Source organism: Haemaphysalis longicornis, unplaced genomic scaffold, assembly GCF_048455015.1.
Source record: "Haemaphysalis longicornis isolate Haplotype H1 unplaced genomic scaffold, Haemaphysalis longicornis Haplotype H1 scaffold_3, whole genome shotgun sequence".
Taxonomy (NCBI): Eukaryota; Metazoa; Arthropoda; class Arachnida; order Ixodida; family Ixodidae; genus Haemaphysalis; species Haemaphysalis longicornis.
In genome coordinates, this window is record NW_027526335.1 from 173504692 (window position 1) to 173525000 (window position 20309).

Sequence of the window (20309 nt, forward strand, 5' to 3'; positions counted from 1 at the left end):
GCCGAAAAATTCCATGATTTTGTTTTTCCAAAGATGCGTGTATTGCTTCACTGATTGTGTAGTCGTTTAGACATGCGCAATGGTGCTGTTAGTGGGAAGGGTGGTGGCCTGGATGCGTGAATATATTTATGAAGCAAAGACAGGAGAGCAACTGTGCGCCATATAGCTAGATGCTGTTTCGAGATTTAGGTTTCGACGTAAGTAGCCCAGTGTTCTTGACGCGTTTCCGGATATGCCGGTTACATGTGCCGCCCAAGTAAGATTAGAGGTGAGATGGACGCCGAGGTATTTATGCGAAGATGACCGTGACACATTGGGATTATTTATATAGTAATCAAATGCAAAAGTTAATGTTTTTCGACCAAAGGATATTACTTTACATTTAGATAAATTTAAAGTCATTTGCTATGTACCACACCAGTTGTTATTGAGATTAAGGTCTTTCTGCAGAGCAATGTGGTCATCGGTACTCGTTATAGAACGGTATAGAATGCAATCATCAGCAAAAAGTCGTATTGACGAAGAAATATTTGTTTGAAGATCATTAATGTAGGTTAGAAAAAGTAGTGGCCCCAAGACGCGACCCTGAGGCACTCCGGAGGTGACGTCGGAAATTGGAGAGGAAGAGTTATTAACCAGAGTGAAATGCTGTCGAAAAGACAAAAAGTTACGGATCCACGATAACGTTAGCGAATCTGAACGAAGTTCTGTTAATTTTGAAATCAGACGGGAATGAGGTACGCGGTCAAATGCTTTAGAAAAGTGCAGAAAAATGCCGTCAGTTTGTAAATTATTATCCATATTCAAGTGAAGATCAGTGGTAAATTCGAATAACTGCGTGTCGCAATAAAAACCTCGCCCAAATCTATGCTTATTCTCAAAAAAGAAGTTATTGGTGTCTAAATGACAATAAATTTGCGAAAGAACTATATGCACAAGCATCTTGCATCAAATGCATGTTCGTGATAAGGGGCGATAATTTTCTTCTAAATATCTATTGCCACTTTTAAATAAGGGAAGTACTTTACCAATTTTCCAATCAGCCGGCAGTTGTCCTGTTGATAAAGATTGCGTGAAGATATGCTACAGAATTTTACTTGAGAAGGATGACGTCTTTTTGAGTACCTTATAATTTATGTTATCAATGCCTGAAGAAGTTGATAATGTAAGTTTTCCAATAGGATATGCAATCCCTTTAGCGCTGACGACAATAGGTTCCATGAATGTATAATCAAACTCGCGAACTTCGGGCACTTTGGAATGATCTTCGCATGTGAACACAGATGAAAAAAATGAGTTCTACACTGAAGCGCTATCTACATCTGATAGAGGCATATGGTTAACATCTGGTATACTGACAGAATTGGTAGCTTTGTGAGGGGAAATTACTTGCCACAATTTTTTCGGATTAGTATTTAACATGGATGCAAGTCATGCGTAATATATTTAGATTTCGCTGTGCTTATTTCGGAGCAGTACTCTTTTAGGAATCCTTGTATTTTTCCCAATCTGAAGGGCTCTAAGTGCGCTTTGCAAATTTGTAGAGCCGCCGCTTCTTTTATATGTGGGACTTAAGTGTTTTGTTAAACCAGGGGTTTTTATTGTCGTTAGAAATAGAAATTAGGGGAATATGTTTATCAACCAATGTAATGATTGTGTTTCTGAAGAGTACCCAGTTTTCGTTGACTGAGAGGTACGGGAAAGATGGAAGAAAAACCTGATCGTAAAAAACTTCCAGTTCGTCATTCATACCTTCGTAATTACCTTTATTGCAGTCCTTAATTTTTTTAACAGTACTATGTAATACGTGGGTTGGGAGGTTAAGTGTTATTTGAAGTAGCTTATGGTCACTGAAACGATCTATGTGCAGAATAGCACTAACAGTCTCGGGAGCGTTAGTTATAATTAAGTCTAAAATGTTTGTACCCTGAGTCGGTTCCTTGATAACTTGAAACAGGTTATAATATAGGGTTAGACTTACAAATTCTATTGCTTCGTGGCAGGTAGAAGTTAGGAGGGACCAATCCATCAGGGGAAAATTAAAGTCGCCGAGCTAGTATATATTATCAGGATAGCATTGCTGAATTGCTGAATCAATGCTTTTGCGCAGCTCTTCTACAAACAAGTTATCCGAGTCGGGAGGGCGATAACACACTCCTATCAATATTTTTGTTGCTGATGTGATGCATGCGGTCCATACAATTTCAACAGCGGACTCTTTATTGACACAAAAGAATGAGAGTGTTTTTTTAATAGCTAGTAGAACGCCACCACCTTTTTTGTTATCGCGGTCATGCCTAAATATGTTATAGGTGCTGTTATCGGGGAGAAGCTCGTGATCGAGTATATCGGAATGAAGACAAGCCTCTGTTATTGCTAAAATGTCAGTGTTACTATCTTCTAAGAACAAGCAAAGTTGATCACGTTTGGGTATAAAGCTGCGTATGTTAGTAAAGCATAACTGCATGAATGGTTACTTGTTCAAGTAGTCTGAACGTATAGGTTCGGTTGCGTGTGCATGCTTTCTTTACTATTTTTTATGAAATATAACTTAATCAGTTGCGTGATCATACATGTAGGTCTCGTGTCAATGCGCAGTTTGTCAACTGACAAATTTATCGGCTTCTTTCAGCGTTTGGCGTATTCAATTAATTTTTTCCTGCAATAACGTGTAGATGGCGAGAAGTCATCACCAATTGAAAAGCCAGTACCCTTTTTAGTTTATGCGCGGCAGAAAGAACTTTTTGTTTGTCTTTAAAGGAACTCATTTTAGCAATAATTGGCCGCTGCTTATCCGTGTTGTACTTTCCCAGTCTATGCACCCGTTCAAAGTGGTCATTTGTTAGGGAGATGCTAAGTTTTTCAGAACAGAAAGTTATTATTTTTTGCTCGGATGTTGCCCACTCTTCTTTATGTTCGTCATCTATACCAAAAAAGGTCAGATTGTCATGCCGTTGCCTGTTTTCCGCGTTATCACATCTCATCGTTATAGACTGTAGCCTATCAATTATATTGCGCAACGACTCATTAGGCACAGAATCGACTACAGTGGAATCAACTGCAGCATTTGCAGTTTCCAAGGCAGTAACTCTTTCCGTCAATTGCTTAATCTGCTGGTCAGCCACATCTTGCCTTTCCCAAACACTTGTCATTTCACTAAGTATTCTGGCCTGCCCAACTGTGGCGCCCAGAGTAGGCCCAGGGTTAGTCTCGATATCGCCACAAACAATGAGCTATAGTTCAAACAGAGCATGAAACGGGCGTGCCGGAAGGCAGCATGCTCGCCTCACAGAATCTAACAATGTCGCTGGGCACGACACCGCAACCAAAAAACGATTGTCGCTCTTCACACGAACAGCACACTCAAGGTAACTAACCTGTAAATACAGCAGTGGTAAGTGACCCATTCTCATTTCGGCGTCGTGCCCAAAGGAAAAAAAGTTGTAGAAGGGCGCTTATAACCGGCGGCGGTGACGATATCAGTTGACGATCCCCGTAGCCAGACGAGAGAACTGTTTCCGTCCAAACGTAGCTGTGCGCAGAACGATGTCGACTGGAGCGAAGCTGGTCCTGATCGGCATTGCTGCCATTAAGCGGGAGCCCACGAGCTGAAGCCCATGAGCAGTACAGCCTGTAAATACAACAGTGGTAAGCGACCCGTTCTCGATGCGGCGCAGTGCCCAAATTTATTCCAATTTATTTTAATCCAATCCAATCCAAATCCAATCAAATACAATGCTCCTGGCGCTTCCGGAGCACAGCCCTTCAAGATCCACGCGAAACTGCTGAAAGTCGGCCAGTGTAGCTTACGCTACAAAAGGAAAAAGCGAAAGCGTGGGTCCCAATAATAAATTGGACATGCAATTTCACAACCTTGATGGTAAATGACAGTCAATGATAATATATCAGTGTGAGCAGCACGCATTTTACCTTTTCCTATATGAAGATATGAAATTTTATTTATGAAACTGCACACCAGAGTAGCGATTCCTACTCCACGATTCGATAAGCCGTATTAAAACTCAGACATAACGTACGATTCTTGTCCATCTGCACGAATGCATACGCAAACTTCAGCGGGAGCCAGGAAACTAAACGAAGCGGTGCAGTCGGTGTGTCATAATGACAAATACTGCGCAGGTCCTCGTGAAAGCGAGCTAGTTAGTTTCCTGCAAATTCTTTACGCACATGGGCAGATATAAATGAAAGCCCCCTACATGCAACATAACAAAACTCGATATTTTTTGGTGAATTCTGCAATAAAACACACGCGATGAAGATTTATGGCGGGTCAAACAGGCAAAGCACAAAATTTCACGCCTCAAGACAAGCACCGAAACTGTCGTAGTAAGACGTGTGACGCCAGGTCCGCGTGAACGATAACTATCATAACAGAGCGCCGCCGAAACGAGTAATGACAAATAGTGGTATGCGTTTAATACGCCAAGGCCTCGAAAATGGGTTACTTCTTCCACAATACGCAATTCGCCAATCCGAACCCTTTCGCCATCCTGATACGCGAATCCGTGAAAATCTGCGACGACTTTTGAAAACTGTACGGGCACTAACAATTTGCGCCTATATTTGTTAGCTGTAGCAAGCCAGTCAATTATGTACACAACTACGACCAGGGTGGCAGTCAGAACATTTTTTCGAAGAGAGTTGGGGGTTTTCCGAAGCGAGGACTATTGCCGCGATGAACACTGAGTCTTGGCTTCCGCGCTGTCTTGGAAAAAAAAAAATCGTAGAGCGTTCAACCCCCCCCCCCCCCCCCCCCCCTCTGGCTACGTCCCTTATACCCTACCGCGGTGCTTCCTAATGCTTCCATGGAAGCGCACAGCAGTAGTAAAGTGCAATAGCTTGGTTGCGACGACGTTACCAACACCAATTCCCACACAGAACGCTACGAGCCCGAAACATCATTCGGCGTTAATGCGCGCAGCAGTCCCTCCATGAGTCATGAAAGGAAACAGTAGAAGCATTATGGCGTCAGGTGTCCATCTAAGTCGTATTCACGGTGCTTCATATTCGGAGCACAGTCGCGACCCACTACCGAAGCTAAACGCAATCGCGCCTTTAATTAGTGGCTGTACGTGCAATCGTCCACAAGCTTAGCTGAAGCATCCCATTTGACTTTAGCGTAGAATATCTGAAAAGTTCATAACGAAGACTGTTTAAGCGAATGTGGAGGGCTTAAGCGCCACCTTAAACTTGAAAGAAATGCGGCAGTTGAGACTAAATTACATACACCAAAGCAGTAGGAGACGGTAAGTGGGTAAAGCGTTACTCCAGTTATGCCTGTCGACGGCTGCACGGGTATACATAGCGCCATCATCAACCACCAAAGCGAGCGGCTCCTGCCAGGAACAGCCAACAGCGAGTGCGAGCCTGCTCAATGCGGTAAGTCCCGAACATCACGCCAGTAGCGCGAGTGCACTCGCCACTCGTGAGTTGCGAGCGGTTCTTATCACGCGAGTGACCAGCGAGCGGGGATCACGACCCGCGGAGTGACGGGTGCACTGGCAGTCGCGAGTGGTGAGCGGGGCTCACCGTGAGTGGTGCTAGCACGAACTCGAACTCGTAGGCCCGAAACAATGCTGAGGTTCACTCACCGCTCTCTCGTGAGGTGGGAGTAGGAGGTGTGTCAGAGCACTCGTAGGTGCGACTGCCGTTCTATGCGGCTCAATTCAAATATCGCAAGAACGGTGGACTTGGACAACATGGGAGGCAGGACGAGCGCTCACTAGCAACTGAAATTTCAACGTACAGGAGAACGATATGTAGGCACAGCGCTGTCTTGCCTCCCACCTTGTTCGATTCCGCCGTTTTGGTTCTCTTCGCATCAAGAACCACTACCAACTTGCCCAGTTGATAGTCCTTATGAAGAATATGGCGCTGCTTTTGGTCGCTTTGCGGTTCTTGGAGAACGCCGGTGGTTTGGGTGGTTGGGATGACCGTCTAAACAAGGTCTGAGCGACTTTCCAGCCCAGCGTATTTTGGTAGGATGCTTTTAGGTCTACACCATCCGTCGCACGAGCTTAGCTGTGTTTGTAGATGCTGCGCGTTGTTTGAAAGATATGGATAAGATGCGGGCGCTGAAAACCATGAGGCGTCTTCTGCATCTGGAAATGCTCTTCCCGTGACTGACGCAAGCATCTTCGTGCACGGTGGGCGATGTGCGCACGTACCGACATACGCCATGGCAGCTGAACTTCCCGCCTGCCAGAACGGAATTGTCGGCGAGATCAACTGCCACATGCGTGAAAGGGGACGATTGTTTGGTGAAAAATTGCGTTGTGCATGGTCGTCAGCGCTGCTTGGCGAAGCGGCGTCAGAAGAACTGCTGCGGCACCTAAACCTTCTCCACGCGAAATCGGCCACCTATTCGCACCAAGAGCGCCGCGCGTAAGGAACACAAGCGGGCCGGCGGTTGTTCGTTAGAAATCTTCGAACATTATAGCGAGCGAGCGTGTTTTTGTAAGAGCCCCAAATTCAGAACCAAAACGCACAGTTGCCCCACTCTAAAATTTATGTGCACACGCTAGCACCCTAGAGTTTCTTAGTAAATATAATAGAGAGGAATGTGCCAGGGAATCCGAGTCGACGCGGTGGGTTATGGGAAGATCACCGCGGCTGGCTTCGGCTTGGAACGTAATTTGCATTCTGGAGCCCTCTTTGAGGTTTCCGTTCTTCACTATGCATTCATATGCCAAGACAGACAGACTCATATTAAACCGCTTGACTTCCTGTTCACTTAGCTTTAAAACCACGTTTTTTCGGCAACAAAGCACTCTTTGTTTCCTTTTCTGTGGTTCTACCTTTGAATTTACGGCCATTTAAGCGTTTCGATCAAATCCAACAATGGAAGTAAGGCGAGCGCATGGTGTAATGGTGGCCCATGACGACACAGGTGGTCTTGATGTGCGCCGCATAGACGCTAGCGCCAGATTCCCCTCTGGTTTAAATTGTATGAAACTCTACGGCTGTCCCGACGGACGCGACGAGCAATGCGACCGGCGGTGCCCGCGTTCAACCACTTGTAGGCGGACGATGCGTGTTGGCTGCAAAGAAAGGCGTGACGTATCGCCGCCCAAAGCCAAGGGCTGCGCGTATCCCGGAGGGGTCTTGCTCTGAGATGGTAAGCACGTAGCATTCAAAGAGCTTTGAAGGGTGAGGAAAGAGCGAAATCCCAAGGTCTTATAGCTTGCACTTTTTAGTGAATAGTATCTTCGCCAATATTTAACACTTTTCAAATATTTTTGGAGGGGACGTTTCCCGGATAGTACTGCGGTGATTGGGTGCGTAAATTCGAAACGTTAAGGACCCTACTTAGGACACCCTTTAAGTACCATGACTGGAAGGTCCTTCAATGAACATCCATCTGCAAATGTTTTTTTTCTTTGTAGCTGTGTTGTGGCTGATGACAGTAACCGGGTACACGCACGGACGCAGCTGAGTTTTGCCAGATAACGGTAGGGCTAGACAATAAGAAGGAATCACAACACTAGCTCAATGTTTTCCGGAACGGTGTCTGATACACAATTGGGCTTTCTTGTTATTTTCCACTTTAATGCTATGCAGAAACCACGATGGGTGTCGACTTTGACGAAGAAATTGAGCGAGTAGGATACCTCAAGATTCACGATGCGTAAGCGAACTGCTATTTTTAGTTTATCCCAGAACAATCGTTAGTCGACAAGCCTTTCTGACTGACCTAGGTTTTTTTTATCGTCACAGACTGTCGGACGCCGTCACGAAACGCGCTGCCAAATTCCACTACTGGTTTGACAGCATCTACGCCTTCACCAGGGAGTGCAAGGAAATGAAGAGGAACGTGGAAAAAGCAAAGGCGTTCCTTGACACTGTAAGCTCTCCTGAAGCATTAATTATTACGTGATGGAGTTATCCCGAGATTCTCGCCAAGGACGTTCTATTAAGTTGTGCCTATTTTCCCTGCAATTCAGCTTGCTCATCGATTGGCAAGCTTAAGTAACGTGATTTTGTATAGAATACGCTACGTGACTGCGATGCGGTACCTACATGCAGCTTTAGGTGTGCTTGCTTGAACGAGGTCGCTCACTCACGGATGCTTTAGAAGGGCTCCAATAAAACTAAAAATGGCGTCATGAGCAGCCACTTTAATGAAGCGGGCACAGGCGTCGTAGGCTGTGCGTTCGCGATGAGCCTCGGGAAAAAGGTACTGTGCTTGGCTTCTTTTCTATGCAGGCAGCGTACGTGCGGTTTTCGTTCATCTCGCCGTTGCACACGGTGTGACTAACCATGAATAACTAAAAGAAACGGTGTCTGAAAGGCGAACTGCACTGAAAGTATGCTTTGGAGAAATTTATTTTTCAGCGTACATCACGTAGCACCAAAAAAACTGGGACATGACTCATAGCCCCCTAAAATTTCTCATTAATCAGTCAAAAAGGCTAAGAAGAGGCCTTTAGCAGACGAGGCTGAACCATCCGGCGAATCGCGAAAGCCGCCCTGAGTCGGAAAAGACTTTCCGGCAGGGCGGAAAGTCACTTGCGTGATTGAGCGATCAAGACAGGCTGAGGATATCTTCATGCGCTTATCCTAGGGCTGTCGCGCGCACGAGGTTGTTCCGCCTAGGTTTGTACCTGCCGGCTAGCCGGTTGCTGGCCAGATGCATCGTCAGTTCATTCTGGCGGTAATGGCCACGCTCTTCTCAATTATGTTTCTAAAAGTGTTGATTTTTGCCAGTGGTTTACGACCTCCATGCGCGCAGTTCATCTCCCATACTTTGCACCGTGTTGTCTCTTAGGCAGGCTATACGGAAACAAGGTATTGAAAAATTAAATTTTTTTTTCCAGTTTGCTTTTAAAGCATTGATGTGTAGTCCTTGCATGTCTCCTCATTAAGACAAAACGCAGAAACCATTGAAATAGGCGTGAGGGAAAGCGCTGTCAGAAAAGAGCCCCTTCAACAATTCCATTCACATCCCATGCAATGGAGAAGTAGACAGAATGATGCTCCGATACGCATACAAAACCACTACGTTCTTGTGGTGGCTATTCGCGAACCTTCGGGGTAATGGATGATAGGGAGGAGGAATAACATTTATTTTAAGTGCGAATGCACTTCTTAAGCGAGCCTGAAGCGTCCGCCGCCGTCCGCATAGCAACAGCTGCGGGGGCGCGCGCTCCTCGTCTTCCTTGGCAACGGGGGGAGATGGGCGCGCGCTGCCTGGCCGCTGACATGGCACATACCCACGTGGGGATTGGCCAGGAATCTCCTCGTCTTTCTTGGCAACGGGGGAGATGGGCGCGCGCTGCCTGGCCGCTGACATGGCACATACCCACGTGGGGGATTGGCCAAGAATCGGGCGTGAGAAGGGCTAATGCACCCGCTTAAAGGAGTACTGACACGAAATTTCAAAGCTGAGATCCGCTCTAGCAATCAAGTACAACGACAACACAAATAGGTGTCTGTGAATAAATGCATCTTTCTTTCTTTGTAGTTGTGTGTGTGTGTGTGTGATCTCTCTTTCGCGAACATTACCGAACCGCGCAAATTCAACTAGTGCATTCGCACTTTCACATTCTTCCCCTCGGGGAAATGCTGGAGAATTTTTTTTAAGGGAAAGGGGAGGGGGGAAGGAGAGTGGGTGGTGGCCTCAGTCCAGGCCGCCTTCAGGCTCCCCAGCAGCCCTCGCCCGGGAGATCAGATACTCCTGATCCTCGAGCTGGAAGCTGGTCAGCCTGTGCTCCCACTGCTCCAATGTAGGTGATGGAATTGGGTTGGGATGTTTGGCGCACTCCCATACGAGGTGATAGGTGGTGTTTGGTGTATTGCATGTTGTGCAGTTGTAGGGAAAAGCAGTTGGTGAAATATGATGCAGAATTGTCAGGGAAATAAAAAATTACACCACCTTCCCGTGGGAAATCATGAGGAGGATGCGAAGCATCATGGGGGTTCCGTGTAGGTTCCATTGTGTTGACGTTATGTTGTTTCATTTATCGGATCACGAATGGGAACGCAGTGTGAACCCCCATGTACAGACAGAGAAATGTAGAGACCACGAAGAGACCGACACCCGCGTTACCTGATCGAACACCTCCTAGTTCTCTTCCTTTTTTATTGCGTGCTCACGCTCTTACCCCGCTGCCCGCAGTCTTCGTCCTCTTCTCTGGTTCAGCTGCAATGCGCGTGGCGCTTCCCGCCCCAGCTTTCCCACGGCAAATTCAACATCCTCCTCTAAAATTTTCAGTTCGTCTTTTTCATTGACGTTCAGCTTCGCGTGCCTTCGTTGTATCAGTAGCTTCTTGACGTAGTTTGAATGAGTGAAGGACATAAGGTGCGTTCGCAGCACATGCTCCCGTCTCGGTTTGTAGCGCAGTGGGAAGAGCGCCACGTACGTCCCGTTGCGTCCAGAGAGTCGTGGGATCGAAACCGGGCGCCGCTTAACTATTTAATTTTGTAGTGTACTTCGCTGACGTCAGGCCAAACGCTTACGGGTCTGGAGAGACACGCATGCGCAGTAGAGTGCTGACGGCGGACAACAACAAGGGAGGGCGCGACACAGCCCCGACAATGAGATGCTTCGCATCTAAAAATCATCCCCTCCGTTATGAATCACCTAAGCGACTGTGTAGACTGCACGAGTTGTGTAAAGGACGGGCTGGGATCATGGGGGGTTCAGTCGTAAGGTTTAGCTTCTGGGGAACGCCTGAGCGTCCGGCGCCGAGAGCTTTCCGCTACTTCCTTCAACAGCTGAAAGGCCTAATTCCAGCGGCTATGTCGCGGCAGGAAAGACATTGGCCGGCGTGCCCCGAAAGAAGTCCAGTCGCCAGAAGTGCGAGGGTCCGCGAATCAGGAGAATGAAGGGGGAACATTGCATTACCCCTGCGCTGGCGCTTGGGCACGCCACGATGATGACGGAAATGAGCTGATCGGCAGTCGTGACGGGCAACGTTAAAAATCGGTCGATGTTCTTTGCTGACGACTGGTGCGACATGTGTAAAAGATGTCTTTAGAATGCAACCTTCTTACAACCGCAGTGCGCCTCAGTAACTCTGCATGCTGTAGAGGACAAGTCCACAAACGTTCCACTTGTGTCTATCAGGTAAAAATTTTTGATGTTTTACAGCCAGAATAAATGCTTTCCTAAAAAATACTCAGCATAATGACGATTGCCTTTAAGCTGTACATACGTGTTTCTAACAGTGGGTAATATATTTGCAGATACTGAAAAAGAGACTGGCCGACTACAAGAATGGCGTAAGAGATCCTATTTCGAGTAATGTATTTCTCGAAATCCTCTTGCGAATGTGGGTCGACGAGGGGACGTTGACCGAGACCGAAGTCCGCGACGAGTGCATGGCTATGCTTATTGGGGTAAGCTATCTCGTTCACTGTACCTCGTGCACCGTATCTCGTGCACTGTGTGGGCGTTGAATGTGTTATCGCAGAAATGACGTAGTTACCGCAATTTTTACGTTAAGTACTTTCGATAGGTGTTAGACAGGTAGAAACAAAGTGGTAAAAGCTGTGTCTTGCCAACCACTGGGTAACACAGATATATTGCAAAAGGGCATTGTTTTTAATTCGGTTAAATTATTTTGTTTCGCGCATTGGGACAGAGAAAACATTTGTGTCAGAATCATGGGGGACCCTTGCAAAGCTCCTGGTAGTGGTCCATGCAATTTGTAAATACCCAAATGCCGGCTCAGGTTATAGGACAGAAACTAAATGTACGTGACTCACATAGTATTATGTTAACACCCCAAAAGGTAGAAACCACTTAAGTTCCCGCAAAATCAAACACATTGAGGGGAGTAACCAAGAAGACATTTAAATACAAGCTTTATTTACAGTTGAGGAATTATACATTATTGGAAAGGTACATGTTTATTTTCTCCGATGCGCTTTTTAACGCAAAAAAAATTTAGTGCTATGTTACAACAATATGAGGCCATTCCATATTTTTGTTCCTATGTAATTTATTGTTCGCTTATCATATATATTGTGAACAGGCGTTAGCGTTGAAATTCGGAATTTTTCGGGTCTCTGGGGCCATGAACACCCATCTGGGAAAGGGTTGTTATTTTTTAGTATTTCTTTGGTAATCACAGTCATTTTATTCAATATCGCGCTGAAGTTTTGAGCGCGAAGAAAAAGCAAGGAAGAAGGCTTGACTAGGGTAGGCGCACCCTACAGATTGTTGGCTGTGTTTTCTGTGCTGAAAGAAACATATTAGGATGAGAGCAGTGGGCATCACAAAAAAAAAGGCACAAAATAGTCACCCCGACAGCATTAAGCGGCACAGAAACGGGAAAAGATAACTTGCAGCTTCATGAAAGACAACATAGAATTGACACATTTCAGACAAGTTGTTTACACATCGGGCAGGATATTATATGACGCCTTGCGGCCATAATTTCTACATGCCTTTGGAATAAACGAAGTGAAACCTGTGTTTGTATTGTAAATACGTTATTTAGTTTCCCATCCGGATAATTATTGAAAAAGAAATTTTGTGCTTGTTGTCGCTGTTGTATCGCTGCAGTAAAACAGTTTTGTACAACAGGGTTACACAGGTTACACGAAAAGCATCAAGGATGAGCAGAGTATGATCATAAAATTATACATTTAGAGTATTTCTAACAGTGCGTTTCAGAATTAAATGGCGTCCGTTTATGTTTGAAAATTTTGCTGGTCCCCAGACTTAGTAAAGGACAGAAATTCATGCACGGAAGAAAGCGAGTGTTTTAATGCAATCTTTTATTCTGCTGTGGAACCAAACAACCTAAACTTGATAACATAACTACAATTTTTGACAATTTATTTTCTGCCACATCCTGATCTCATGACAAGTGCCCCTGAGAAATTACACCGAAGATATTTACTAGAGGTACTATTTTAATAGCTTAGGAACAAAGCTTGAGTGTAAGGCCATGAGTGAGTTGGAAATAATTTTTGGACTAAAAAGTACCGCTTTGGTTTTGTCGACATTTATGTTCCTGGAATTTAGAGCCGAACAGGGATTAAATCAATCTAAGCTCTTTGTAGCCTGTTGTTGCAGGTGCGAAACATCAGGTGCTGTATAGAATAGGCTTGTGTCGTCAGCGTAAGTGACAAATGTTGTATTTTAGTACATACGAACAATATCATTGACAAATGGTGTAGCCTGTTGTTGCAGGTGCGAAACATCAGGTGCTGTAAAGAGTAGGCTTGTGTCGTCATCGTAAGTGACAAAAGTTGTATTTTAGTATATACAAACAATATCATTGACAAAACGTATAAGCAATGCAGGGCACCATATACAGCCTTGCGATACAACGGTAAAAGTAGGCCTCTTGTCAGATACCTTCTTTATTACAACTTTCTGATAGAGAGAAGCTAAGTATCATTCAATTATTCGTTAAACGTTCCCCAAAATCTATAATGAATAAGTTTCATTAGCAAAATCCTAATGTTTACATAATCAAGTGCGTTATAATCCACAAAAGCACACAGAGTGAGTTCTTCACGTTCAAGCGATTCGAGGGCGGACTCTTTGTTGAAGCATGGCAGTTCTGGTCGAGCTGTTGTTTCTGGTTGGGTGCCTGGAATTGGATGCGCGCGCCCACCCCTCCCGTTCAGGGTGGAGACAACCGCGTCGTCTGCTACAACGGCCGCCCTGCTCATGCCCACTCCGTGAGGCAAGCGTGTGTCGAGCGGTATGTCGGAAGCAATGCGCCTCTGTTCGGTCGATAACACTGCAAAAAGGGCACTAGGCGGCCTTACAGTGAAGTAGGTAATATTTTTGGTGGCGTACAATATAACAATACTTCAAGGTTAGCTGTCCCACGCTATTATAGAACGCTGTCACCTGAAATTAACCTTTTAAAACGCGTTACAATCGCTGGTCAGCGTGGCGTGTTTTTTTTGTTTTTACATATGTAACTGCAGAAATTCAGTTGTATGGCTCTCGGTGATTTTCTTTCACAGCCCGAAATGACGCGTTTAAAGCAAGCGTTAGTATAGAGGAGTGAGAAAATTTCTACCCTACTAGCATTGCTGTTCTTCGGCTGGAGTTGTGCGGTGAACCTGTATTGCTTGTAAACAGGTTAATATGCAGCCCTGAAAATTCATGTTGCGTAAAAAGTTAAGAACATGCGCATGGCAAAAAGAAGAGGTCAGTGAGTGACGAAGGGATAATTTTTGGACTAAAAAGTACCGCTTTGTTACATAGTGACGTTATTGCGGTCAACGCTTCGATTGCAGTGCATGTTTTTATTGTCAGCAAGTGTCAATTACCACAGACTTTTCCGAGATCTCAGACCAACGACCAGAAACTGGAGAAAGAAGCGATGAAATAACTTTAACAAATGAAATCAAAATATTACTTTGCAGCTCCCTAGACAAGTAGATAAACGAAAGCGAATACTTTGTACAGACATAAGGCGAAAACTCGGCAAGCACGGCAAAATAATAATAAACACACCAATGAAAGCAGCATAAAAGAGCGACACAAGTAAAACGGAAGTGCGTGAATCCTAGCGATATGCCTTAGTTCAAAGATCACTGTAGGGACACCCCAGCACACGTCTTGCTTGCACGCCCGTCGAGTCCCTATGCCGCGACCTGACGCAGGTGCACACGCAGCCTCACCCTTGCGTAGTTAGACAGGAGGAGCTTTACCACAGTTTCTTTGTGTTCCTGGCAGGGTCCTGTTACGTCCCACAGGAACATCTCGGTCAGGTATGCGGTAACAGCCTTCAAGGGTGATTTCATGGTAAAAACGCTTTGCGACCAGGTGGTTATATTATTAAAATGCTCCTCGCATGCTTTGAGCATGAGCATAACTGCATCGCTTGGTTAGTGAAGGTTGCTCCCGTCACTGACGTATTCATTAAGGGTCGTCAAGTACGCATGCTCGCTGCGGCTTGAGGCCAGCAATGCTGGCTTGCAGTTCTCACAGTGGCCGATAGATTTGAGGATCCCTTTAATGAGAAACCCACCGAAGTGGAACAAAATCTCACACTCAGCAGATGGTCGCCCTTCAACAAACGTGATCTCCGAGTCGTCGATGGCTTCAGTTTCGGCTGCCCCTTGTTCTTGCATACCTGTCGACAACATGTCGATCAGGTACTGCGAGTCATCAACGTCGTGACTAGTCGTTGACGGTGTTAACAAAAACTGGCTGACAGACACAAGCTTCAACGCACACTTCATGTCATAGGCGCTTGGAACTGGCTTCCTAAGACGCATAACCGAAAAGAGATTTTCCAGACAGCCCTGGAGCAGTCTGCTTGTCAGGAAGAACTTGTAACCTTCGCTTCTTAGAAGGAAATCCTGCAGGCGAACGATGACTTCTGTGGCTATTAAGAAACCCGCCTTTGAGGGCTTCCACTGGGACGTGCTCCCCATGTTCGTTCCTAGGATGGTCTCAGACGCCAAGCGCAGAATTTCTATGGCTGCGTTATACTTGTTCATGTGTTCAAGACTCAAGGCAACTGACGGGTGTCGCGATGACATTAACGTATGCCATTTAAAGACGAGCTCCAGAAACCAGGCTGTGGTTTCAGCCTTCGGGTCTAGTTTCTTATGCTTTATCCAATACCAAATCGTGGCAGGAGTTTCTCTAAAAAACTGAACCGCGACTCCCACCTTCATCTTTGTAAAATGCCCGTTCGACACGTGGATTTCCCATAGCTTAGGTGCGACTTTTAGTTCCCGGTCCTCGTCAAACCGTACCACTGCACGCACGTGCTCAAGTTGTACTTTATTTGCGGGTAGGCCATCTTGACACTTGGTTGCATCCCCGATGGTGAAAACGACAGAATTTAAAAGTTAGCCTCGGATGTTCTTAAAGGAGCCATGAAGACAAACTACAAGTTGGGTTAATTAGAAAGAGTGCTTAGTCCCGATAACAATGATACCAATATCATCGCAATCTTCGAACAAATAACGGAGATATTAAAGAAAACGTGTGAAGCAGTCGCGACCCCCTAGCCAATTTCCCGCAACTTTTCTATGACGTCACGGAACCTTGTTTGTGCGATTGGCGGCCGCCTAACTGACCTGTCGCGACGACACATGACTGAACGTCTGTAATGGGGCCTATAGTTCCATTTGACCGCATCATTTGAATGCTAACGTGCAGTTAACGCCCTGAAAATTATGTTTTATTGTTGGCCCGTATGACGTCATTCTTGCTCATAACACGTCACTGTGGCGCAAAATTTGAAAGTTTTTAAATACTTCTTGCTTTTTTTTCGTTAAAAAACATCTTTTGTGGCTCTAATGGTGCTGAGCGAGATACTGAATCCTAGTTCTTTCAAATTAAACGAAGTTGTATTTTCTCTTCATGGCTCCTTTAAGTACGTGCGCAGCGTCTGCAGTGAAGAAGAGTTCCATGTCTTCTAAGCAAGGGTGAGGTATCGAGCATATGGTGTTAGAGTTTCTGTGGCTAGAAAATCTGATCTGATTGTGGGGTTTAACGCGCCGACGCAACACAGGCGATGAGGCGCGCCGTAGTGGAGGGCTCCGGATTAATTTTGACCACCTGGGGATCTTTAACGTGCGCCGAAATCTCGTACACACGGGCGTTTTTGCTTTTCGCCTCCATCAGAAAAGCGGCCGCCGCGGCCGGGAATCGAACCCGCGACTTCGTGCTCAGCAGCGCAACGCCTTAGCCACTGAGCCACCGCGGCGGGTGGCTAGAAAATCTAAACTCGCGCCACATAGCCCTGTTGGAGGAACCCATATCTGAAGTGACAACGCGTATCCTCAGGGATATATCTGCACAAAGTCGCACGATATTCATTACGTAGTCCTTCAGGATGCGGCCATCTACGTAGCTTCGAGTAAACTGATAAGCTATTACTTGCTTCCACCGCTGGTTAAGGCCCCCTACCGTGAACACGAGGGCATGGCGAGCCGGTTCTTCTGGATTTCCAGGCAGTGTTGTTCCCCAAAGAACAACATCTTCAGTTCGATCGAGCTCATAGCCCTGAGAAATCTCCGTCGTCTAGTAAAAAAACACAGTCCTTTGCAATGTCTTGCATGCCTTCTGCTTTCGTTTTCAGTAGGTCTACCACGTCTGTGAGTATCCCAGGCAGAAACTTGAGTCCCTGCAGTCGACGCGCAAGAGTCCTGTTAGCTGGCAGCGGGTACCCGAGTTTTCTTACGTTTTCATAGCCGGACGTCCCGCATGAAAATTTAATTTGAAGCGCTTGCTTCACAGTTTGCGAAGACCAATTACTCCCTTTGTTGCTGTCGCGCGACAGTGCCTGTATTTGGTCCTCGTTCAGAAATTTCATGTTCTTTCCAAAGGTTTCTGTGGTACCTTCGAGCTTCTTAAACCTTTTTTTCGGAGGCCTTAGATCGTTGAGTTTGCCTGGGTATGCAATTCTTCAAGTTCGCAGTATTTCCGTGTCAGGTCTGCCAGCTGCTTATTTATTTGTGCGCAATAGTTATTAGCAGACTCCAGGTCAGACACCTGAGCTTTCATTCCACTTGCTGAGCCTTGCTGATTTGTTTCGTCCGCTACCGGTGCAATTGAGCTGGCTTCATGTAAGCTGCAATTCTGTCCTTCAGGCTGCTCAAGGCTGCCCGGCGATGGCATTGCGTCGATCGCAGCTGCATGGCATCACTGGTTACGTCGTGCTGATCTCCATGTAGGGCTGATACCAGAGTGGTCCCAGTTCTTTCCTTTGGTGTGTTCTTGTGACGAGGCAAAGCTGCAAAACCAAAGGAGAGCATCAAACGGCATCCCTTAAACAGCATTAGGGATGCCGCGACGGGCTTTCTTAATGCCTTTACACTTCCATGTCTGAGGACCCAGATGCTACCATTCTTGCGCATTTAAAACGCCTGTAGTTCTGTGCAGAGAGACGACACGTCATTTTCGGGCATATTCACAAACTTTTTCGTGCCCGGCGCCCTTTTTTCTAGTTTACAGACGCAAAAACAGCGTAAGAACGCCGCCCCTCTCTCTCCCCACAGAGAGACGTGATCCAATGTCACAGCCGACACCGTGCAAAAAAAATCAACTCCTATAGGCGGTATTCAATGAAACTTTTAGCGGGAGATTTCTGAGCATGGCAACACTGAAAACCGCCATGTCGGTGGCCACCGTGCGAGCGCATGCGCTTTGCGCCCGCATCTGGAAGGAAAAAAACTACCAGCGCACATCGTCTGCTGCGTTTCAGCCCGATTATCGGTAGTGGCGTGAACAGATATATTATTCGCACTCACATTAAGTGGTGGCGCTCTACCCACCCTAGAGCACTTCGAATCCACGGAGGATGAAACCGCGGCTGCGAACGGCAGCTTAAGTCCGACGCTGCATTTGGCTGCCGCCGCGGATGTCGACACAAGTGCACGCGCACCGCATCCACGAATTTATTGACTTTATGTCTGGTAGGTGCCCTCTAATACGTAGTTGAGTACAAAAACCGAATAATTTCTTAGGAGAAATGGTTCACGCGTACACCAATTTAGCGCTGGCTTCTCGTGCGCTAAATGTTTCACACCCAGCAAAACAACTCACGTCTGTCGTGAGAGCGCGGCGGCTGGCAATCAGCCGATCTGCGGTTGCTACTTCATACGCGTCTGGCGATAGGTAGATCGTACTGTGCTGCACTCAACAGCACTTGGATTCAAGGTATTACTTTGAGTTCAGAGGGCAACAGTTTGGTAATGATGCAGTTACTGCTGTCAAACGCACCACTGCGCTCACGTTGCAACCTTTGTGCCACGACCGACTCGCACTCGCTCGTAGGTGTGCGCGGAGGCTGGGGTTGAATTGCAGATAAGGTTGTCACACTCATGAGAGGAATCGTGACTTTTCGCGTAACCAACGCTATCGTGGCACAACCGACTATCTTATCACTCGCACACGCCTTGCACGGGAACCCAAGGTCACTCGCAGCCCGCTGCCTGCCGCCATAAAGGCATGGAGGAGAAGAGGGGTGCCTGATCAGGGGGCCGGGCGGCCAGCGTCGCTTCGGCAACAGACCCTTGACCACAGATATGGCGGCACACTCGCACGGTTGCCTGCATGCATTCCACGCAATTGAATACCGGCTATACGCTTACGTCCGTTATATTCAAACGCAAAAACAAATGGCAAGGTTCTGCCACCACAACTCTAACATCTAGAAACAAAACAAAGTGCGACCTGCTTTTTTAGTGCACACTTACGGTTAAACTCTTTTGTAATTGTAAGCGCTGCTATGAACACAAAAAAGCACTGCATGCGTACATGGCCACACAATGAAGTCATCAGAATGCAGTTGCGAATAATGCTAAATTTTGTGCATAAGCACGCGGGAAAAAGGAAGTAATAACTTACGTCTGAAGGAAAACACTGTAGGCATGGCATTTGGCTTTAGCTTTTCTCAACCGTCCGCCCTGTTTTGCTCGAAGCTGTCCTCTTCAAATTGAGCCTGGGGGTTCATGTAAGGTCGTAAATTTATTTCCTTCGCGAGATATCATCAGTGTTCGCACGCCAACGTTGCTGTGCTTCATAAGTTCCTAACTATTTTCCGAATGTGTTGTTACGAACTTTACTGTCACTGCGACATTTAAAACCGCACTGTTATGATTTGCAAGCTATTCCGCAGATGCGAGTAACGTCCAATAAACGTGAATGGACATTTGTTATACTACGGGGTGCCAGAACATTATCTGGTAAACTGCGGGCACTCCCTTCAGCACAGATTTCTCCTAGTTGAGCTGCCCCGTCTGGGAGCTCGAAAGAAACGACTCGTATTGATTTTTCGGAGCACCTAAAAGCTGAAAAACCCTTACAAACACGCAGAACACTGTATCACAAATACCACAGACACGCACATAGCTTTTGGTAGCGCGACGGAGACGGTGGGGATGCTTTTTTAACAGTTTGACGTTACTGCTACTAATTAGCGTAATTTCTAATATACTGGCCGGGCCGATCATTACTATCAGAAAAGATTATCCGCAATATACTTCGATCATCACTCCCGCTAATACAATACACCCGGAAAAAAATTATTCCCAGGAAGCGCTGCCGTACTCACACTGCATACGCACGAGGTGTGCGTTGGTTGCCACTTGTGCCGCTTGATTGTTGCAGTTCTTAGAATTCTTCTTTTCGGATCCCTTGGGAACTGAAACATTCGCCAACCATTCCTGGAGTGGTAACTGCACTGTGGGACGCAGGAGCAGGGCATTTTGTGCCGACGACAACCGGCGAACTACGCTCGCAGGCAGCAACTTCCCACTACCAGCACCGGCCGTCGCGCTAGCTGGGCATGAACATGGCAGCGGCGTCGAGAGCAAACCAGCAGCTCCGCAACCAGGCACACTAGTTT

The 20309-nt window shown here is 46.4% G+C and overlaps 1 protein-coding gene and 1 pseudogene across 2 annotated transcripts in view; one reads left to right on the forward strand and one right to left on the reverse strand.

Moving 5' to 3' along the window:
• The window catches only part of LOC144173553 (cytochrome P450 4V2-like), an 88014-nt gene that overhangs the window by 38210 nt on the left and 29495 nt on the right, over positions 1–20309 (forward strand). Inside the window, exons 5-7 of one of the 2 annotated variants that reach the window (XM_077701931.1) lie at positions 7582–7648; positions 7738–7864; positions 11209–11244. In XM_077701931.1, the coding sequence (XP_077558057.1) occupies positions 7582–7648; positions 7738–7864; positions 11209–11244 (230 nt within the window). Of the gene's footprint in view, positions 1–7581; positions 7649–7737; positions 7865–11208; positions 11362–20309 lie in introns of both variants that reach the window. The other variant, XM_077701930.1, reaches the window with a different exon arrangement.
• On the reverse strand, positions 14827–19415 carry LOC144173753 (uncharacterized; annotated as a pseudogene).